This window comes from Aricia agestis, chromosome 16 (genome assembly GCF_905147365.1).
Source record: "Aricia agestis chromosome 16, ilAriAges1.1, whole genome shotgun sequence".
Lineage (NCBI taxonomy): Eukaryota > Metazoa > Arthropoda > Insecta > Lepidoptera > Lycaenidae > Aricia > Aricia agestis.
Window position 1 is genome coordinate 1,880,272 of NC_056421.1, and position 18,302 is coordinate 1,898,573.

The 18,302-nt window shown below is 35.1% G+C and overlaps 1 protein-coding gene across 9 annotated transcripts in view; it reads right to left on the minus strand.

Annotated features, from left to right (window-relative positions):
- LOC121734765 (kinesin light chain) overlaps positions 1 to 18,302 on the minus strand; it is a 46,296-nt gene that overhangs the window by 26,860 nt on the left and 1,134 nt on the right. For 7 of the 9 annotated variants that reach the window (XM_042125382.1, XM_042125381.1, XM_042125379.1 and 4 more), the window contains exons 1-2: positions 10,149 to 10,345; positions 7,298 to 7,449 (exon numbers count right to left, since the gene is read on the minus strand). The exons of 1 other annotated variant lie outside the window; for it this stretch is intronic. In XM_042125382.1, coding sequence (XP_041981316.1) covers positions 7,298 to 7,326 — 29 coding nt within the window. In that variant the 5' untranslated portion in view covers positions 7,327 to 7,449; positions 10,149 to 10,345. Of the gene's footprint in view, positions 1 to 7,297; positions 7,450 to 10,148; positions 10,346 to 18,302 lie in introns of those variants that run through there. One more of the 9 variants, XM_042125376.1, reaches the window with a different exon arrangement.

Sequence of the window (18,302 nt, forward strand, 5' to 3'; positions counted from 1 at the left end):
AAATCGCAAAAATAACGTAGAGTACATAGCTATAAAAACCTAGGACACCTACAACATTTTTGAAACAGAAACACCTGTCCAAAACAGATATGAGGTACTGTTTTGATCCTGTATGATCCTGATGTATCGTTGTATATCATTTAGCTAGTTTAGCATGTCCTCAAGTACGTGCTAACACGATGTTTGTCTGTCACTTATATCAGGTGCTAGTTTACGCAATACCACACTAATCCACAAGGGCAAACGTATTGCGTGTCCAATTTTGTTTGGTACCATGTCACCCATTCTACACGTTCAGATAACGTTACTGTAATATAATAACATATTTGTGGAAAAACAACACACAACTGTATGCCTTTGTGTACTTTTTGTACATTTTAAAACCCACGATGTAACATAAAAGTCAAATAAGTCTAAAAGTAGATTAAGATTGATTTGTAAAATGACTTGGTGAGACAAAATAATTAGCTGAGTTAACATTAAAAAAAACTATTCTTTCTGTTTCAAAATACATAAAAATATTAGATATGATTAGCGACATAATAAATCAGTGCAGAGATCGAAGTCAGGTGCATCCGAGTCCCCAGACATAGGTAATAAATAATAATAAATAACAATCCTTGTAGGGTAAATATACGATACCTTTACGATCATAAGGGCATATAGAACCAACAAAGGTAAACAACCGCTTAAGGAATCGTTAAAGGTCAACAAACATCTAAACTCACCTCAGACTTGAAGCATAAATCCTAAATTAAATCCAAACCACTTCTCATTGTTGTCTGAAGGGCGTGAAAATCCTACTAATATTATAAAGGCGAAAGTTTGTTTGGATGTATGGATGTGTGGATGTATGGATGTATGGATGTGTGGATGTATGGATGTTTGTTACTCTTTCACGCAAAAACTACTGAATGGATTTTAATGAAACTTTACAATAATATAGCTTATACATCAGAATAACACATAGGCTACAATAATTTTAACCGACTTTCAAAATGGGGGAGGTGTTATGTTCGTTTTCTTATATTCAACGATTTCTCCGCCGTTTGTTAACCGATTTTCAAATTTTTTCTTTTGGTATATAGGGTATCATCCCAATTTGGTATTTTTTTCACAAAAGTGGTGATCTGATGAAGGATCCATAAGTAATCGAGGGAACTCCTCAAAACTTATAGGGAAACATGTGGTGACTTCGGTTTCGTGAGAAGTATTCTAAGCATATTATGCTACCAACAAGTAAGATTTTGCACCGAGATATACCTGGTATACGGTGGTTCGGAAGGTGCTGAGAGAACTTCTGATTCTTTATAGATACAAGTTTGGGAGTTTCGGCGTTGTTTTAAGAACAGAAAGCATATGCTACTATGCAAATTACATTCATCATCAACATCATCATCATAACTACCATATTATACCATGTTATTGGTACTTTTCATAGTCTTTTAGATCGAGACTCGAGTTTGTTAAGCGATAATTTAAAAAATCTATACCTACCTAATATTATAAACCTGAAGAGTATGTTTGCTTGAACGCGTTAATCTCAGGAACTATATATAGGTCCGATTTAAAAACTTATTTCAGTGTTAGATAGCTCATTTATCGAGTAACACTATAGGCTAAGACTAATACGACCGAAGAAACTCAGGAAAATGTGGGAAAAACGGGGGAAATATTAGAAATTACGAACTACTGGAGCATTTTTTAAATCAATATTTGGCACAGATATAGAGTAGACCAAGTGAAGGGAGTAGGGACATAAGAGCTATTTTTTATGGGAAAATGTACGGTTTCCGTAAAATTCCTAATTTACGTGGACGAAGCCGCGCGGGACATCTAGTGCTTTTATGAATAAGATTTGCATTTAAAGTTGACAACCGATAAAGTAACTTTATAACGCAGCATTTTCATATTGGCTCCGCCATTTTCAAGTCGATATAGTATTTTCAACTTTCAAGGCATTATTTCAGTACCAAGTCACGTATACGGCGTAACTTCCCAACCCCTCGGGCGTTTGGGGGTGGTGAAATATCCCGTTGCCGTGGCGACCAAGGGCGGCGACCCCCTTGCCGGCCGTTTCAGGAATGAAATTAGAAAAAACATTGTATTACGCGCGTTCGAGCTACCTAATGTCGCGGCTTCGTGTACTTCATGTGGAATGTGGTACGACAAGACGATAGCACGAAACCTTATTTACTTCTGGATGACGTAACGCGTTTTATTTTTCTTTTCAGCCGTATTATCGCTGGTGCCATGTGCGCTCATTGTCTTTAGGGTTTACTATTTCAATACTCTTCTTAATCTTTTTTCATGTAAGGACAGACACCATACGAAATACACTCTAATGTATGCAAATAATAAAATTCATTCAATTTAACTTGAATTTAATTTATATGTATAGTCTCTGATAGAGTTCGTTGACGATAATGAAACACTATTTAGCTCGTGATAGCAGGATCAGTGGCGATGAACATGCAATTCAGCCATTAAAGCGATGAATACGTAAAGCAGGCAGGACGAGAACACATCCAGTATCGATTTCAGTTTATCGCGAGCTAATATCGCTGGCGGCCAGCCAACATGGAGCCACAGTTGGTTACGCACTAATAGACCTTTGTTAGGTCCACACAGAAATGTTCAACTAGTCGAGCTTTGTCATAGGTTTATTTGGATCTCCTTTTAATCAATTTCTGGTATTCTGACATAATGAAGGCTTGATGTGAGCAAATACTGACACTGGGCACAGATAAGATCACTAGAGACCTAATTAATTAATAAAGCGCTTTTGTGAAGTATGTGATATTGAAGATGTCCTCTCAGAAGCCTCCTTTGGGTATATGTGCAACACAGTTGTATGTACTATGTACTACAACTGGCATTTATTTGTACAATTAGTAATCACCAAATGATGAATGAATCAATAAGTGGGTATCAAATATCAATACACAACAAATCCTTGGTCAGTGGATGGCTGCCTTGTTTGAGAAAAATGACCGAGGATTTGTTTCGCACGGCTGTTCAGTTCGTCCGTTCAAAGAAGTATCTGCTATCGGATCCGATCGGACGACATTTCTTGAAACTCGATCTTTTATCTCCACGAGATTGCTGCATCAATGAAATTCGCACGTGCATAATATAAACATTGGCAATAATGCAAGGTCATGGTCGGACTCTGGCATTTCGAGAGTACAGAGCCATAAGCCCGATAAAGGTGAACTAAAGGTTAAGATCAGACAAAATTATTGATCACCCAATAAAAATCGTTTAGGCTCGGATAGTAGATAAAGGTCAAAAACAATATATGGACAAGAACTACATAACTGTTTATAATAACCATAAAGATTGTAGACTCAATGCATTTACTTTTAAAAATTTAAATAATGCCGCATAAAAACTAGACAACGCGAGACTCGTTAGAATGGCCGAGATAAAAATAGCTTCTTCTGCACTCGGGTATTTGTGTTTGCAATGCTCGCAACTTTTCAAGCATGTTAAATACAAAAGATTCGAGCATTTTTCAAGGAAAAGACTCGGAAGTATTTGTAAAAGGATTTAAATGTGCTTGAAAGGGCAAGACGAGGCGTATTTTTTTCAAATGACGCATTTTATATTATTGTAATTTAGAGTATTGTAGAAAATTCAATTGCTGGGGTTGAAAAATTTTTGTACAACCTTTGTCGCAATACCAGTCACAGTCGTCCAATTAACGAAGGCATCTAAATATATTATGTGCAAACAATTTTAAGGCACAACAAGTTGTGTATAACAATTGGCGAAGAAGAAAGACATCCGTTGCTACGCACATTTTACTCAACTATTTATTGGTCACGTTTGCAGCGGTAATGGATAACTCCCTTTGACTATAGCAACGGCCTCATTTGCCTATAATCAGACGATCTACTCAGTCGGTATTTATCCATAAAAATAGGTAAATCTCGGAACCGACATGTCTAATCCAATTATATAAATCCCGCTGGCCCCACAGCCCATACAGGACACGGAAATCGATGCGTCTAGACAAAGCCGTCCATATACACGGTTGAATTAAAATTTCTGCGCGAGCTGACTGCACTCTTTGCCCGTGGGCACTAGAGCTAATGAATGGTGCCTGGTGGAGCTAATTCGCTAAAGCTTGAACACTGAACAGCCTGCACAGATAAAAAGGATTTCTCGAATCAAGAAAAATAGTTTTCTTGACATATTAAGTTATTTTAAGGAAAATTGTGTTAATACAAGTAATGTTTATTCATCTTTAAATAATGGCAGTCTCGAAATGAAAAAAATATTTTCTTGTTGCAATTTTACAATCAAGGAAAAAAAAATTAATTGAAGAATAAGTAAAATTAACCTAAGAAGTTCAAATTTTATTGCTCTAATACAATGAAATACTTATTTCAAACTGTAAGTTTATTTAACACAATGAAACATTTCATCCAATGAAGAAATTATTACCTTGAATCATATCTAGAGCAATTTAAAAAAAAAATATCTTAAACTAATGACATAAAATCTTGTTTTTAGTAAAATCCTGTTTTGCCTTAAAATTTTATTATTACCTTGTTTCAAATACATATAGTTTAAGAAAAAGTTAAAAATATTTTAATTTAATGACAAGTTACTTCTAGTCTACCTATTTTTTTTTTGGTATGAGTTATGACTATTGACTACCGAGTCTACCGACGCGACGCCACGATAGTGCGCGCGTGCCATGCTAAAGCAAGCTAAACAAGTTTAAACCTGTTTGTGCAGTTTGAAACTAAACGTGTTAATTTGAGGTGAATATATACGCAATATCTCTTGTGGTGCGGGTTAAGTGGTAATTTGTAAAACAAAATGAACGAAAATAACAACGTAGTTACTCTCCTCGAGGCAAATAATATTTCTCCAGAAGTAATAGAAGTTTTTGTGTGTAAGTATGCATTGATTTTACTGGCCAGCCTTTGATTATAGTATTGTTGAAGTGCCACCCACCCATGCAAAAATTCATCAAAAATCATATCCATGTTGAGTACGTTAAGCTAAGTCATAGATTACTTAAATGTATCATTTCGGTTCTACATTGCAGCAAATGGCATAACAACAGAGTTATTCTACAAACTCATTCCAGAGCACCTCAAGGAACTCTGCCCTCATCTTGGGACCCGGATAAAGCTAGCTGAAATTGTCACAGCTCATGTAAGTGAAATCCATTGGCATTTGCACTGTGCTGTGCACTTCTGCATCTGCAACTGGGCAGCGTTTATTCTTTTTTGTATGCAGCAGGATGTATAATGAATATTAAAGCTCTTTAGTCACACTATGTTTAAAAATACATTCATAATTTGTTTAATAACTTTGCCAATGAAGACAATCTATAGGTACTAGTTATTTAGGGTAAACTTATGTAAGTATATGATTTAGCCACTGTGCATTACACATATTTTATGTTTTCAGGCACCTACAGAGTCATTTAATGAGTGTTCAGAGTCATTGAGTGAAACAGACTTTACAAAACCTACGTCCTCTAGCTGTTCTGAATCTCAGGAAGTTACCACAACAAATGTACTGATTACAAGATATTTTCCAGACTTTGACTTACATACCTTATTACAAACAATAGTTGGAGGAAACAGTATTTTGAAATTTTATGAAACTCACAAACAATTTTTTTGTCAAAATTTTTGTCTTTTATGTAAGTAAATAAATTTTTATACGATTAACATCTCTTCATTTTGTTTTAGAAACCACTATTTGATATGCTTTTCTGTTGTTCCTTGTATGTTGTCTTTTATTTACCTTTCAGGAAACGCCTCCAGAACTTCCATTAGACTATTGGGAGTTCCTGAGCCGTATTAAGGCCTATTCAAACCGGAGCGGTATCCGCTACCGCCGTGGGTAGCGGTATCCCGATGGGTACGTGATTATCGCCTTAATCGCGTTTATTATTAGCGCGTTAATCGCGTACCCATCCGGATACCGCTACCCACGGCGGTAGCGGATACCGCTCCGGTTTAAATAGGCCTTTATTAATAGTACCTTTAAGACATTAAAACCACTTAACACAAGCATTTAAAACTTTTATTGAAAGAAAGTAATAATATTAGACCAAGAAATATTTTTCCCGAAACAAGAAAGGTTATTCTTTATCGTAGGTTGCATAAATTAAAATTTAAAATATTAGTTATTGGTCTAAGGATATAATTTTCTAATATTAAAATAAACACTACTTTAAATAAGCAAAGTTAGTGTTCAAGCTAGATTTATTATTGTTGACAGAAAAAATATGTATTTTAATTAAGCATATATTATTTCTAATAAAGTGATTTCTTATTTGATTGAAATCAATATTTTCTTAAAATGAAAATACATCCTAAGCTTGCATCAAGAGAATTATCAACTTACATTAAGAATTCTAATAATTCTTGGTAGAAAACGTATTATATTAAATCAATCGGAAATTGTCTTAATTCAAGATTACTTCAAATATCAGTTTAAGATTATTATTTTTTTAGCGTAAGAAAATATTAGTTTCACTATATATGAGGCAACCATAATCTTGACTTAATGCAAATTGCTTTCATGCAAGATTATTTTTCTTATTCGGAGAATACTGTTTTTTCTGTGTGTGAGGCTAATTGCTAATGCTACACGGACGGAGAAACGTTGCCTTGTCGGAGAATGATTCATGATTCAAATGACTGCCAAGCGATTGCTAACTGAGATAGACGAGACATTGGCATTGACATTTGACTTTGTCGTTTAAAATGAAAGTTGCTGTTCTGTTTCAAATTCATCCATCTTTGAGTCTTCTGTACTTTCCATGTTTTACAGTGATATCAAGATGGAATTTTAATAAGACAGAACTATAATTTACATGGTTGCAATTTAAATAATAATTATTATTATTAACGAGGATGGTGAAATTAACTTATGCATTAAAATATTAAATTACTACATCTTCTAGTTGCGAGTGGTATTTTGATGACCATAATTTAAATTATTTGAATAATAACTAAATTAAATGGCGTAGATTATAATAATACTATGTAAATCTTCTGTAGTTAATATTTAATCATTCTTGATTCAATAAAAAATCCTATAGGAACCTTAATTCCTTGGTCACCTTAATTATTCTGACGTGAAAACTGTCCCTCTTTCATCATAATAACGCTTTTATTTCATTTCCATTTTTAATTAGTAGTTTGAAGCTTCGTACAGGAATGCTGTACCTAATAACAGCTTAATTCTGACATCGACCACACCCGTGGTTACACAAACATGAAGAAATAACAACCAAACCAACGCAACCAATACTTACATTCTGTACGCGTTTAGAGTCTTCGACATTATACTTCAGTTCGTAAGCTACGAACTACTATCCATCACACAAACACAGTACACTCAACACTTCAAAATGTTTACAAAAATATACACTTATACAAATTGTTTATAAAACCACACAATATTGACCTGAAATTAGCAAAAATCTAGTATTTCAACAAGACGTCCTAAAAATCTTGTGTTTCATGTATTACATCGAGCAAAATACCACATTCAAATTAAAAACCTACCTAATATTAAAATGTTTCGTCCTTTAATAAAAACGAAATGTAATTTAAACTCAACTGTTTTATGTTAAAAAAAAGTTCGTCATAAATATTAATTTAAATTCTGAGGTTGCGGTCTGCAGAGTGCAGACATTTAAGATAAACGAAACTCTCAACTAAAACCAAAGTCAAACTAATTAGATGGGATGAAGTTTCGGAAAGTAGAAAATGTTATATTAAAAACTCTGCAAATGTAGAGAAGAAACGTAATAATCTGAAAAGAAAATGAAGTGGTTTCTAAAACTGGCGACACCGCACGATGGGGGTCCCTATGGGAGCGATTAGTCATTAGATGTAGTATGTAGCGTATATTTATGAAGTGGTTCATTTACCCAGCGTAGGTTGCAGCAATAATGAAGCCGAGAAAGTCACAGTCGCGGGTCACGCACGTGTATTTTTTGGCACGCGGTAAATAGCGGAATAGGTGCTCATGCCAATAATTGCACAATTCCACCCCGGACCGCGATAGCGCTATTTATAATCGACTTGCGAAAAAGGGACGGTGATATATTTCAAAATAGATCCACTCCTACGCATCCCGTCGTTTGTGTCGTTGATCTCGGCTCATTGTCTGTTTCGCGTTTGTTTTTGTTTTCGCACATTATTGGCTTCCGATTCATGTTACGCGATGACAGAGTAATGCAGGTGACACATTATTTCATTCCCATCGCCGTAATGTTTTTATTGGCATTTCAAACGCAAGGTCTTAAGGACATTTACTCCAAGACGCTGCGCTTGAAGAGTGACCGCTTAAATGACAAGAACGCTTTCTAGAATGCGTGCAAACCTCTCCAGGAGTCAAAAAATGTTGAGAATGTGTGAACTTTTCAAATCTCAAGTACAGGACATTTTCCAGACATTCTACACGAGGCTCAAACGCCAGTAGCACCTCGCTAATTAGCATACGTCACATTACGGTAAACGCGTGTATCATTAGCCCATTAAGTAATAAGCAAAAGGTTTCACGTCTTACAATACGGAGATTATGTTAATTGGATAAGGTCGCCTTTAAACGTTACCTTGATCCGGTTAAGTTGGTTGTGGGCAAACTTTGAGGTAAGTCGCGGATTGATTGTGGTTAATCATATTTCCCACAAATGAGAGCTAGATTCCTTTATGAAATAGCAAAGACATTACCATTTCAAAGACAGGAATCCACAAAGAATTTTCTAAGTCGCCTCATCCCCGGCAATAAAAAAATGCAAATTATGACCCCTTCGTGCCACCCCAGGCACTGTTACGTCATAGTGGAAGGAGGTCTTCTATTGAGTTGGGATTGCATTGTAATAAAAAGTGTTGAACATATTGGATCTGTGGAAAACATTTTCTTCGAACACAGGCATAAATTGAAAGAGATTGTTTGCAACTTTATGAGAGAGAAAAGGATAGGGACATTATCTGGAATGTCTTACGATATTGGAACAATTTTGAAAGTTTCTAACAGTCAAGTCAGAATAATCTAGACAGTCAGTAAATTGAGCAGTCAAAAGTCAGCTAGCTCTCTACACATTACTTCTAATTCAAAAATTTCACTATTAAGATAAAGTAAAAGTTACGGAAGCGAGTAATCGTATGGATGATATATCATTATCGCATTCTGAGCGTGGCGTGAGAAACTGTGAGTTGTGACTGTGGAAGACCAAGAGGAATGCGTCTCGGTTTTCTATCTTTGGACTTAGCTGATCCTATCAATAGTTCGCTAAATACTTTATAATGAGCTATTGATAGTTTCATGTTTGTTATAGATAGCAAAAATGTTACGTCCTTACGTACTCCACAAAATATTATTAACGTATGGAATGTACATATCATATTTTATCCCAACAAGGTAATAAGAATAACTAATAAGCGAGACTTCATCAATATAAGTATTTAGCAAACGCATACTTGATACCTTCGTTAAGTAATTTATGGAATGTACTCGTAGGTAAGTAAATAATATTATATCAAATTTTCAGTAAAAACTCAACCAGATAAAATTTCACATTAAAAAAAAATATTATAGCATAGTGTTTGTTGACATAATCAAGACTTCTTCAAGTAAAATTAGAAATAATTGAAGAAAATAAAGCAACTAGTAGAAAGCCTGACAGTGCCAGTAGAAATGCAGACAAACTTACACTTGACGCATAACAACAAAATAATTCAGAATAACGTTACGAAAGTAATAGAGCGTAAACGAGAATTCATAAGGTGGAAGCGAAATTATATTGTTATCAATATAATCGTCATGATCAACACGTAGCCAATTAAAATTAATGTAGTCCGGCTACAAAATATAGGCTCATGTTTTGCAAGCAGGTTAGTAAGACTCTAAAACTAGATCTAGGTTCACCTATTTATTTTTGTATGATATAACATTTTGTAATACATGAAACAGCTAGAGTTGCGGACGCTAGTTTTGATAGTCCCTAAATAAACTAGCCTACAGATGAGGAGGCGGAGCCGGCAACGCCGATGGCGGATTATCTCACACCAAATCACTCTAACACTCTAAAATTATTATCAGCGAGATAAGCCATCGATAAACATCCGAATAGTAATCAAAGCGAATTTCCCAACCTTGTGGAAGGAAATCTCAAATCAATAACATTTACACTGGACAAGGATCTGCCGATCTTCTCGGTTATGCACAAAAGTAGTTCCAAAACGCACTAAAACACTACGATCATGGAAGTATAGTTCAGACAAAAGGAATATCGGGACGGCTGAATGGACACGAGAATGGCCGGCCGGGAGGAACGCGTCCGCCCCCACACGCTACCGAACGCGTACTAAATGTGGACGCCGCACGGGATCGACCCAGTGAGGCGCACGCAGATATCGATGAAAATAATAAATATACACATATTTGCACTAGTAATAATATACGTTGTTTCTACTTATAAATATGCAATGGCTAAAAAATTTAAAAAAAGCTCAAAGGACTTACCAAAGGCGTAGAATTTAGATCATAAAATAATTGAGAAGATCATGACATTATAGTAATTTGGTAGATTAAGTTTCAAAATAAGAGTAGTCTTAGGAATTCAAAAAGAAACAGCTACGAATAATGACTATCAATTAATATTAGTAAATACTTTTTAAATCAGTCTTGAAAAATTCATAAACTATTGTAGTTGATAATAACAAGTACAATGAACATTGCACAAAGTTTGACTGATAACAATGATAAAATTCCCTATCAATAATGAAATAAGCTGGTAATGATTAATGATCTAATCCTATGAATCTTTGTACCTATTCTATTACAATAAGCACGGTTTTGTGTTGCCAATGTCTTGAAGTAACCATACATGGAGTAGTTATTAATCTATTAAACACAAATGAAATCCAAAAAACGCCTGTTGAACTAACTTCACTTTTGGAGGCATCAAAAGTAAATTATTCATTCGATATTGAAAAATTTGGCGCATCTCTAGCGTGCATTCGCCACCCCTGCAACTACGCCACACATGCGCAGTTACACGCACACACACTTTGCAGGGGTTTGTGATTCATGGGGAATTGATAGAGCAAACAAAAAACTCCAAAGCACCCCTTTAGACGCCAATTTCGTGTACAAGTAGCAGTAGTAATTTGCTAATTACCGCCTTCTTTGTTTGTGAAGCTGGCTGTTTTAACATAAGGGCCGCTATATTATAATTGTTATGATTGCAGATTCACAACAATATATCTGACGTCAGCCTTCAACAGAAATTGTCGCATGAACCAAAGTTATTATTAGGAAAATTGTATACTTTTGAAATATTTTTAATCGCGATTTAAATAAGCGTTTGACAGGACCCTAATCCTGTTTCACCACTTCCTAATAAGTGCCGGATAGGCAATCCACTACTTAACTTGACAGATGTAGAGAATGGAGAGTATGGAGAATCTGTCTTAATCTGTCAAATAAGTGGCGGCTAGCCTATCCGACACTTTATCAGGAAGTGGTGAAACAGGCTCTTTCATATAATTTTTTCGTGTATTTTTTAATCGAAATAATTCTAAAAATTATATCCCTGATCACTCACAAATTTACTGATACTCATAACAATTTTCGCCGCAATACGCAATTCATTAAAACCTTACGAATCCCTAATCCATCAAGTCCATTGTCCACTAATGAAAATCCGCAATAGCAGCCAAATAATTTCTTCAAGTTACGTAAAGCGTGCAAGGTCGCAGGAATCGATACTAAGCCGCCAATGCGTCTACATACGAAGATTAGTTCACTCAAGAACAATTGATGTTAAACAATAAGGCAAGCTTGATAGTTTACATTGCTTACAGAACTTTTCAATTCAGAATCTACTTTCACTATCTTCACTTCTTCAGACGACGTTACATTTTCTTCTAATCGAGATTAAGGTTTAAGACGGAGCCAGATTATATCTCAACCATCAATCACAAGGCTTGGGTCCACAAATTTTGAAATAAGAAATGAGAAAGTTAATTTTGAATTGATTGTTGTAATGGATTAAAAAGCCATTTACGTCACGAATAACCAACACAATGATAATAAAGCCGACATTAATACAATTGATATCAGCAATCATAAGAAATGGTACAATGAAAGGTAGTAATCATTCAAAAAAACTTTCTCAAACGATAGAATTAAAAGCTTGGATTACAGAAATTGTAAAGCAATAATCAAATACAGTGATTATTGGTAAACTATGACGAAAGAAACATTTGTATCAAATATTTCAAATGATATATTATAGAGTTCTCATTCGTAAGGTTTTAATGAATTGCGTTGAAAGACCAATTTTTTTTCACTTTTGTTTGGGCAAGCGCCCCAGCGGCTTCACGAATTTCCCCATACAAAAGTGAATTTTTTTTTTATCTTTCAGCGCTGCTACTTTCACAGTGAACTCTTTACAAGGAACACGTACACGCCCTAAAGTATTATCACTTAGTTTTGTTACACCTTGTATATGTATTATGATTTATGATGTAATTGGTTGAAAAAAAGCGATGACTCAGATGTCGCAATTATTAAATAGGATTCCGTTAATACTATAAACTTCACCAAGGGACAAAACGGTGCAGCACATGTGACGTCACCAGATTCTGCCAGCCACATCCATGACGTCATCTCGAAGATAAAGATCAATAGCGAGTGTTTCCCTGTGCACTGTGCAGCGACAAAGTTCCAGTGGATAGGTGCCAAAACTAAACGTGGAGGAATAACTTTTAGTCTTGAAGAAAATTCATAAAAGGAACAGCTATTGGTAAAACAACACGTTTCTTTGATAAAATTGGCTGTCTATCTTCTCTTTATTGAAAGCTTGATTAAACTTCTAAGTTTCTTAAATGAATAAAGCCTTTATTGTCTACTGCTCATTACGAGGGCTGCTATTTATGTATCCGGAACTGGCCACTTACAAGAACAATATTTAAAAAGTAATTACAACATTTGAAAATAGAACTCTTTGGTTGAAGAATACATTTTGTTTCATGTGACTGTCAATTATTTTTCCATTGTGGCGTCATTTTGAAAATTGCGTGTCTTCATTTGCCATGGATTTAACGCGTGAACATTTTCGTGCAATGATTTACTACGATTTTCGGCGTGGGCTAAATCAACAACAGTGCTTTATTCAACTCAACGCAACTTTTGGAGATGAAGCACCATCAAAAACCACTGTTTATCACTGGTACAGTGAGTTTAATCGTGGGCGGTCTATGCTCACGGATGAAAATAAAGAAGGTCGCCCAAAAACAGCTGTTGTCCCACAAAATATAGATGCTGTGCGGGAACTAATAATGCGTGATCGTCATGTTACATATCGCGAGATAGAGGCGTCCTTAGGCATAAGTATGACGAGCATACATAAGATATTACACGAACATTTGGCTGTAAAAAAAATATGTTCGCGTTGGATTCCGCACAACTTGACAATCGATCAAAAACGGGCTCGTGTCGATTGGTGCAAAAAAATGATAAAAAAATACAACCGTGGTACGTCAAAAGCCGTTTATAATATCTACACAGGTGATGAATCTTGGATCTATGCATATGACCCCGAAACTAAACAACAGTCAACGGTGTGGGTGTTCCAAGATGAGCCGAAACCAACAAAAGTTACTCGTGCAAAAAGTACTTTGAAGCAAATGGTCGCCTGTTTTTTTGGAATTAATGGACATGTGGCTACAGTGCCATTAGAGAATCGTAAAATGGTTAATTCTGAATGGTATACGACCATTTGTTTACCAGAAGTCTTTAAAGAAATAAGAAAGGACAACCGACAACGCAGAATCATATTACATCACGACAATGCTAGCTGTCACACCTCAGCTGAAACAACTCAGTTTTTGGAGGGTCAAAAGATCGAATTGACTGGTCATCCGCCGTACAGCCCTGATTTGGTACCTAACTATTTCTTTTTATTTCCATACGCGAAGAACAAATTACGTGGTCAACGTTTTTCGAGCCGCGAAGAGGCTGTTGATGCGTTCAAAATGCACGTTTTGGAGATACCTCAATCAGAATGGAAAAAGTGCTATGAAAATTGGTTCCAGCGTATGCAAAAGTGTGTCGATCATCGCGGCGAATATTTTGAAAAGCAATAAAACCATATTAAATGATATATGTTTGTTTCTTTTTTTTATTCCGGATACATAAATAGCAGCCCTCGTAGCTTCTTATTCTGTAGAAAGCACTTGTTAAAAACTTCACAGCTACAAAGAGCCTTTGTTGTGATTTATTACAAAACCTTTTAATTTGCACAATTTACTTTATAGCTATTTCTTTTTCGTTTCCATAAGGTCATAGAAATAGGTGTTGCCAGTTATTTAATATAAAAAAGAGTTTAATTTCTTGTTCGTTAATATGTTTCTAATAATGTAATGTAATTATTTTTCTAATTATATACTTGGATAATCTTGCTGAAATAACAAAAAACAAGCCATATTAAAAATGACGATGTCTTTTGGCAAATCGAATTCTCTGAGATCTAGTAACCCTGACGTCAATACCTGTCAGCGTTAGCGCTCTCCATTGGCTATTGAAACCACATAATATGACGTAAAATAGGATCAATGAAATATGATAATGTAATATACAGATAATATGATCAAATGATCATATATATTGGATCCTATATATGATCATAGAAATGGTCATATATAAATGATAATGTAATACCCCCCTTACTCTTTCATTGTAACATCTTGTTTATAAATTAGGATTTAATTGTTCAATCACTTGATTTTACTCCATTCGCAAGTATTATTTAATTTTGAGAATAACAACAGCTTTTAAAGCCATTTTAGTCACCTGTGTTTGGATTTAAAAGAGTTGGTCGTCATTCGTTGACATCATCGCATATAAATAGAGAATTTATTCATGATATCGCTATAATCTAGGTTCGATGTTGAACGTATTGTCACAATATAGGTGCACGCCTTTTTAAAAAAAATTGTTTGTGCCCTTTATCTACTTCAAAAGAAATCCAGACGATGAATTTTAGTTCCACATCTCTGATTATTCTATTAACGATTATTACTTATAGTTCCAAAGTAAGAACTCCATAGTTGGCCAAGTTTAAAGCATTCGACTACAGACCATAAATTGTAATTGCATTCGAAATAAAAAGTTAAAACCCGTCGACTAGAGCGAGAAATTCCAAAAGGAGCAGGGCGACAAAAACAAAACGACCCCGACGCATACTTGGTTCTACAAATTATTTATAGAACAGCCATTTATTTAATGACTCTACTTTAAATAGAACTTAAACGACAAGTTTTATGCGTAGAGGTCTCCTGTTTTATGGATCGTCATATTTTACAACATCGTTTATATTCAGCCAAAGTCGTGTTATAGGAAACATAATAGGAAATTGATAGATATATCCAGCAATTTTACCTTTACAAAGTTAACTAATTTTGTTCATTGTATTACTGTATACATATATATATATTACATGTTGTATATATTACATGGTTTAAACGTGTCTTACGATTTACATAGTTCAAGAGCGCGTCATGGATAGGCTTTTCATATAAAAAAAACTACTCTTTTCTTAAATGCTCATACTTGTATGGATAATATTTCAGTCCCATATCATCTTCTTAATCCAATCTCCCAAAGTGCATTTTAATCGTCTGAATATCTAAATATATGCACGATTTATCGGTCAACGACGCTTATATCCGGTTCCGATAAGTAAGTGGTCAGTGTTGACCTGTTTTCTGTGGGAAATGCATTGCACAAATCGGACTGAGCTGAACATTTTGAATAGCGACATTTCTCTCTCTGAAGCGGATTCTTTTGTTTTCAAAAATGGATGCCGTAGGCCCTGATTAGTCTGCCATGTTGGAAAAAACATCCGCGAAATAAATAAATATTAATTCTCTAGTTTATAAACAGAAGGCCGTATCTCAATAATTTCCTGTGTATAAAATTATGACGAATAATGTGTTAATTTTGTATTCAAAATTGCAATTTTAAACTAGAAATCATAATTTGTGAAATTATATTGGTTTTTAACAGTTTCCCCCGAACATTTCATCTAAAACCATCGGCCATGTTGGTCCTTCGAGCCGGATATGAATTAATCTTCACATCAACATCTTCCAGAGGAATATTATTTAATCTTCATTCCTTATCTAATCAATTTTCTTATTTTCTGCAATGGCGGACTGCGCCATTTGCGATATTCTACTGGACACTGGTCGTTCGACCATGACCTGTACATCAGGGCTCAAGGCGCAACCAGTTTGCACCTCACACAGCCTTAATACATATTAAAACGCTGGTTTCCTGTTTTACCTTAATGGTGTTCTCAATGAAAGCCACAAGAAGCTGAACTTCAGTATGTATAAATTGTTTCGCAAAAGGAAACTGCTTATCACACTTCCTGGGGTCACGGCAGGTTTTGAATGGTTTGTAACATCGCCAACAACATAACACTTGTTTACGAACGTCTAAAGTCTAAACAGACAGAACACGTAATATACGTATCATACGTATAGAATCAAAATTTGTTGGTAGAGAAGTTGGGCAGAACACGTAGTAATAATAATAGGTATAGAATCAAAATTTGTTGGTGGAGAAGTTGGGCTAGAAAATCATTAAAAAACATGTTCTAAAATTACACAGTTTACACTAGACTCTAGAGTCTAGACGACATGTTTAAATCGGTTTACTGAAAGAGATTAATGTAATGTCCTACTGACACGTTCAATCCTGATTACTGACCGCTAGTTGCGGCAGCTTTTACCAAAACCTTCTAGCCCTGGAAAAAATGAATGTAGCTTAAATATTTAGCGTACAATTTAAAGTTTAAAGTAGTTGTAAGCTATTTCTACCCCTTGAAGACCAAAATCACTAGGTATTCTACAAATATTTTAAGGCTCCTTTTTGAACACAGGTTGAGCACAGGTTGCCACATAATTGCAAAGCAAAGCATCGACGAATATGCTTCTGTACACATTCGTGATCATTAGTAATGATCAATAATCGGCCAATTTGGAGAGCCGAGACGGAATCCTCTTCCGAATCATGTCAGAACAGTCTTCTGGCACGCGTGATATTCGGCGATAAACACTAAAATGGTCTAATTGTTCCGCTCAGAGGCTTTCAATGTCATGACTCAGCGGCAACTGAATGCACCTTTCCAAAACTCGATCACGAAATGCATGATAGCACCTGCTCTTTATTATCTCCTTATGCAGTAATACTGGTGCTTGTATCAATTTCTTTGATGGTTCCTTCTTTTGTCTTAAGTTTTATATTTAGTGTCTCCCTATTCAGGAAATATTGGTGCCTTCATCCATTTCTTTGATGGTCCCTGTTTGTCGAGTAGCTTTAGTGGTTTTGTGCTTTTAAAAACCAGGATCTTTATATTATGTATTTAAATACTAGAGATTTAGCTGTAACAAGCACCGCGGATCACAATAGCTTTCTTCTTTAATCCTAATGCAAATGGACCAGTTTATGAGTTTCATTTTCGAGATACCAAATATTAGGATTACTTAGAATAAATCCTATATCTTTCAGACTAACTATGCCTTTGCTAGGCCTAGGAAAAAGGCGTGTGATGGACAGACTTGCAATTTACGAGTTTAAAACTTTGGAGTATTCAGATTTCAAAGGATAGGAAAATCTAAAAATAACCATTCGAATTCAATAGTCTCCACTTTAACAGTGGTCCCTGATGAAATAATAGTCTGAAAAGAATGGCGATTGTGTCTGAATGCGCGCGCATCGCGTGCTGAGGATTGGCCGGTTTCAATGAACTTTTGTTAGGCATTAGACTGACCTAAAATACATACAATGGACCCAAAAAGGAGGTTACAAAAAATGCTTTTCGTTCTACTATATATCCAACTTTACCAGGATGGATATTGTTTTCCAATGTATGAGGTGTCCTCAGTTTTCATTAAAGATTAAAATATTATGTTAAGAAATACTGCTGTAGCCCGTAGTAGATTCATGGTAGTAGTAACTAGTAAGTATAGAATACAGCAGGTTTAATTATAAAAATAGTTATTTATTATTCTTCTTTGTATTTAATGCCTTATTATAATTTCTGTAGGTATATTTAAAATTTAAATCCACATGTTGGTAAGAGGAAAGTAGAACATTTATTAGATTCATTAGTCCAGGGGTTCCCAATCTTTTCAGCAGGGTAATAGTAATAAACAAATATTTAATCATCTACCGGCTTTACATAATTCCTATTATTAATTTTATTTGTGGTTTTGGATAAAGATGGGGGATCG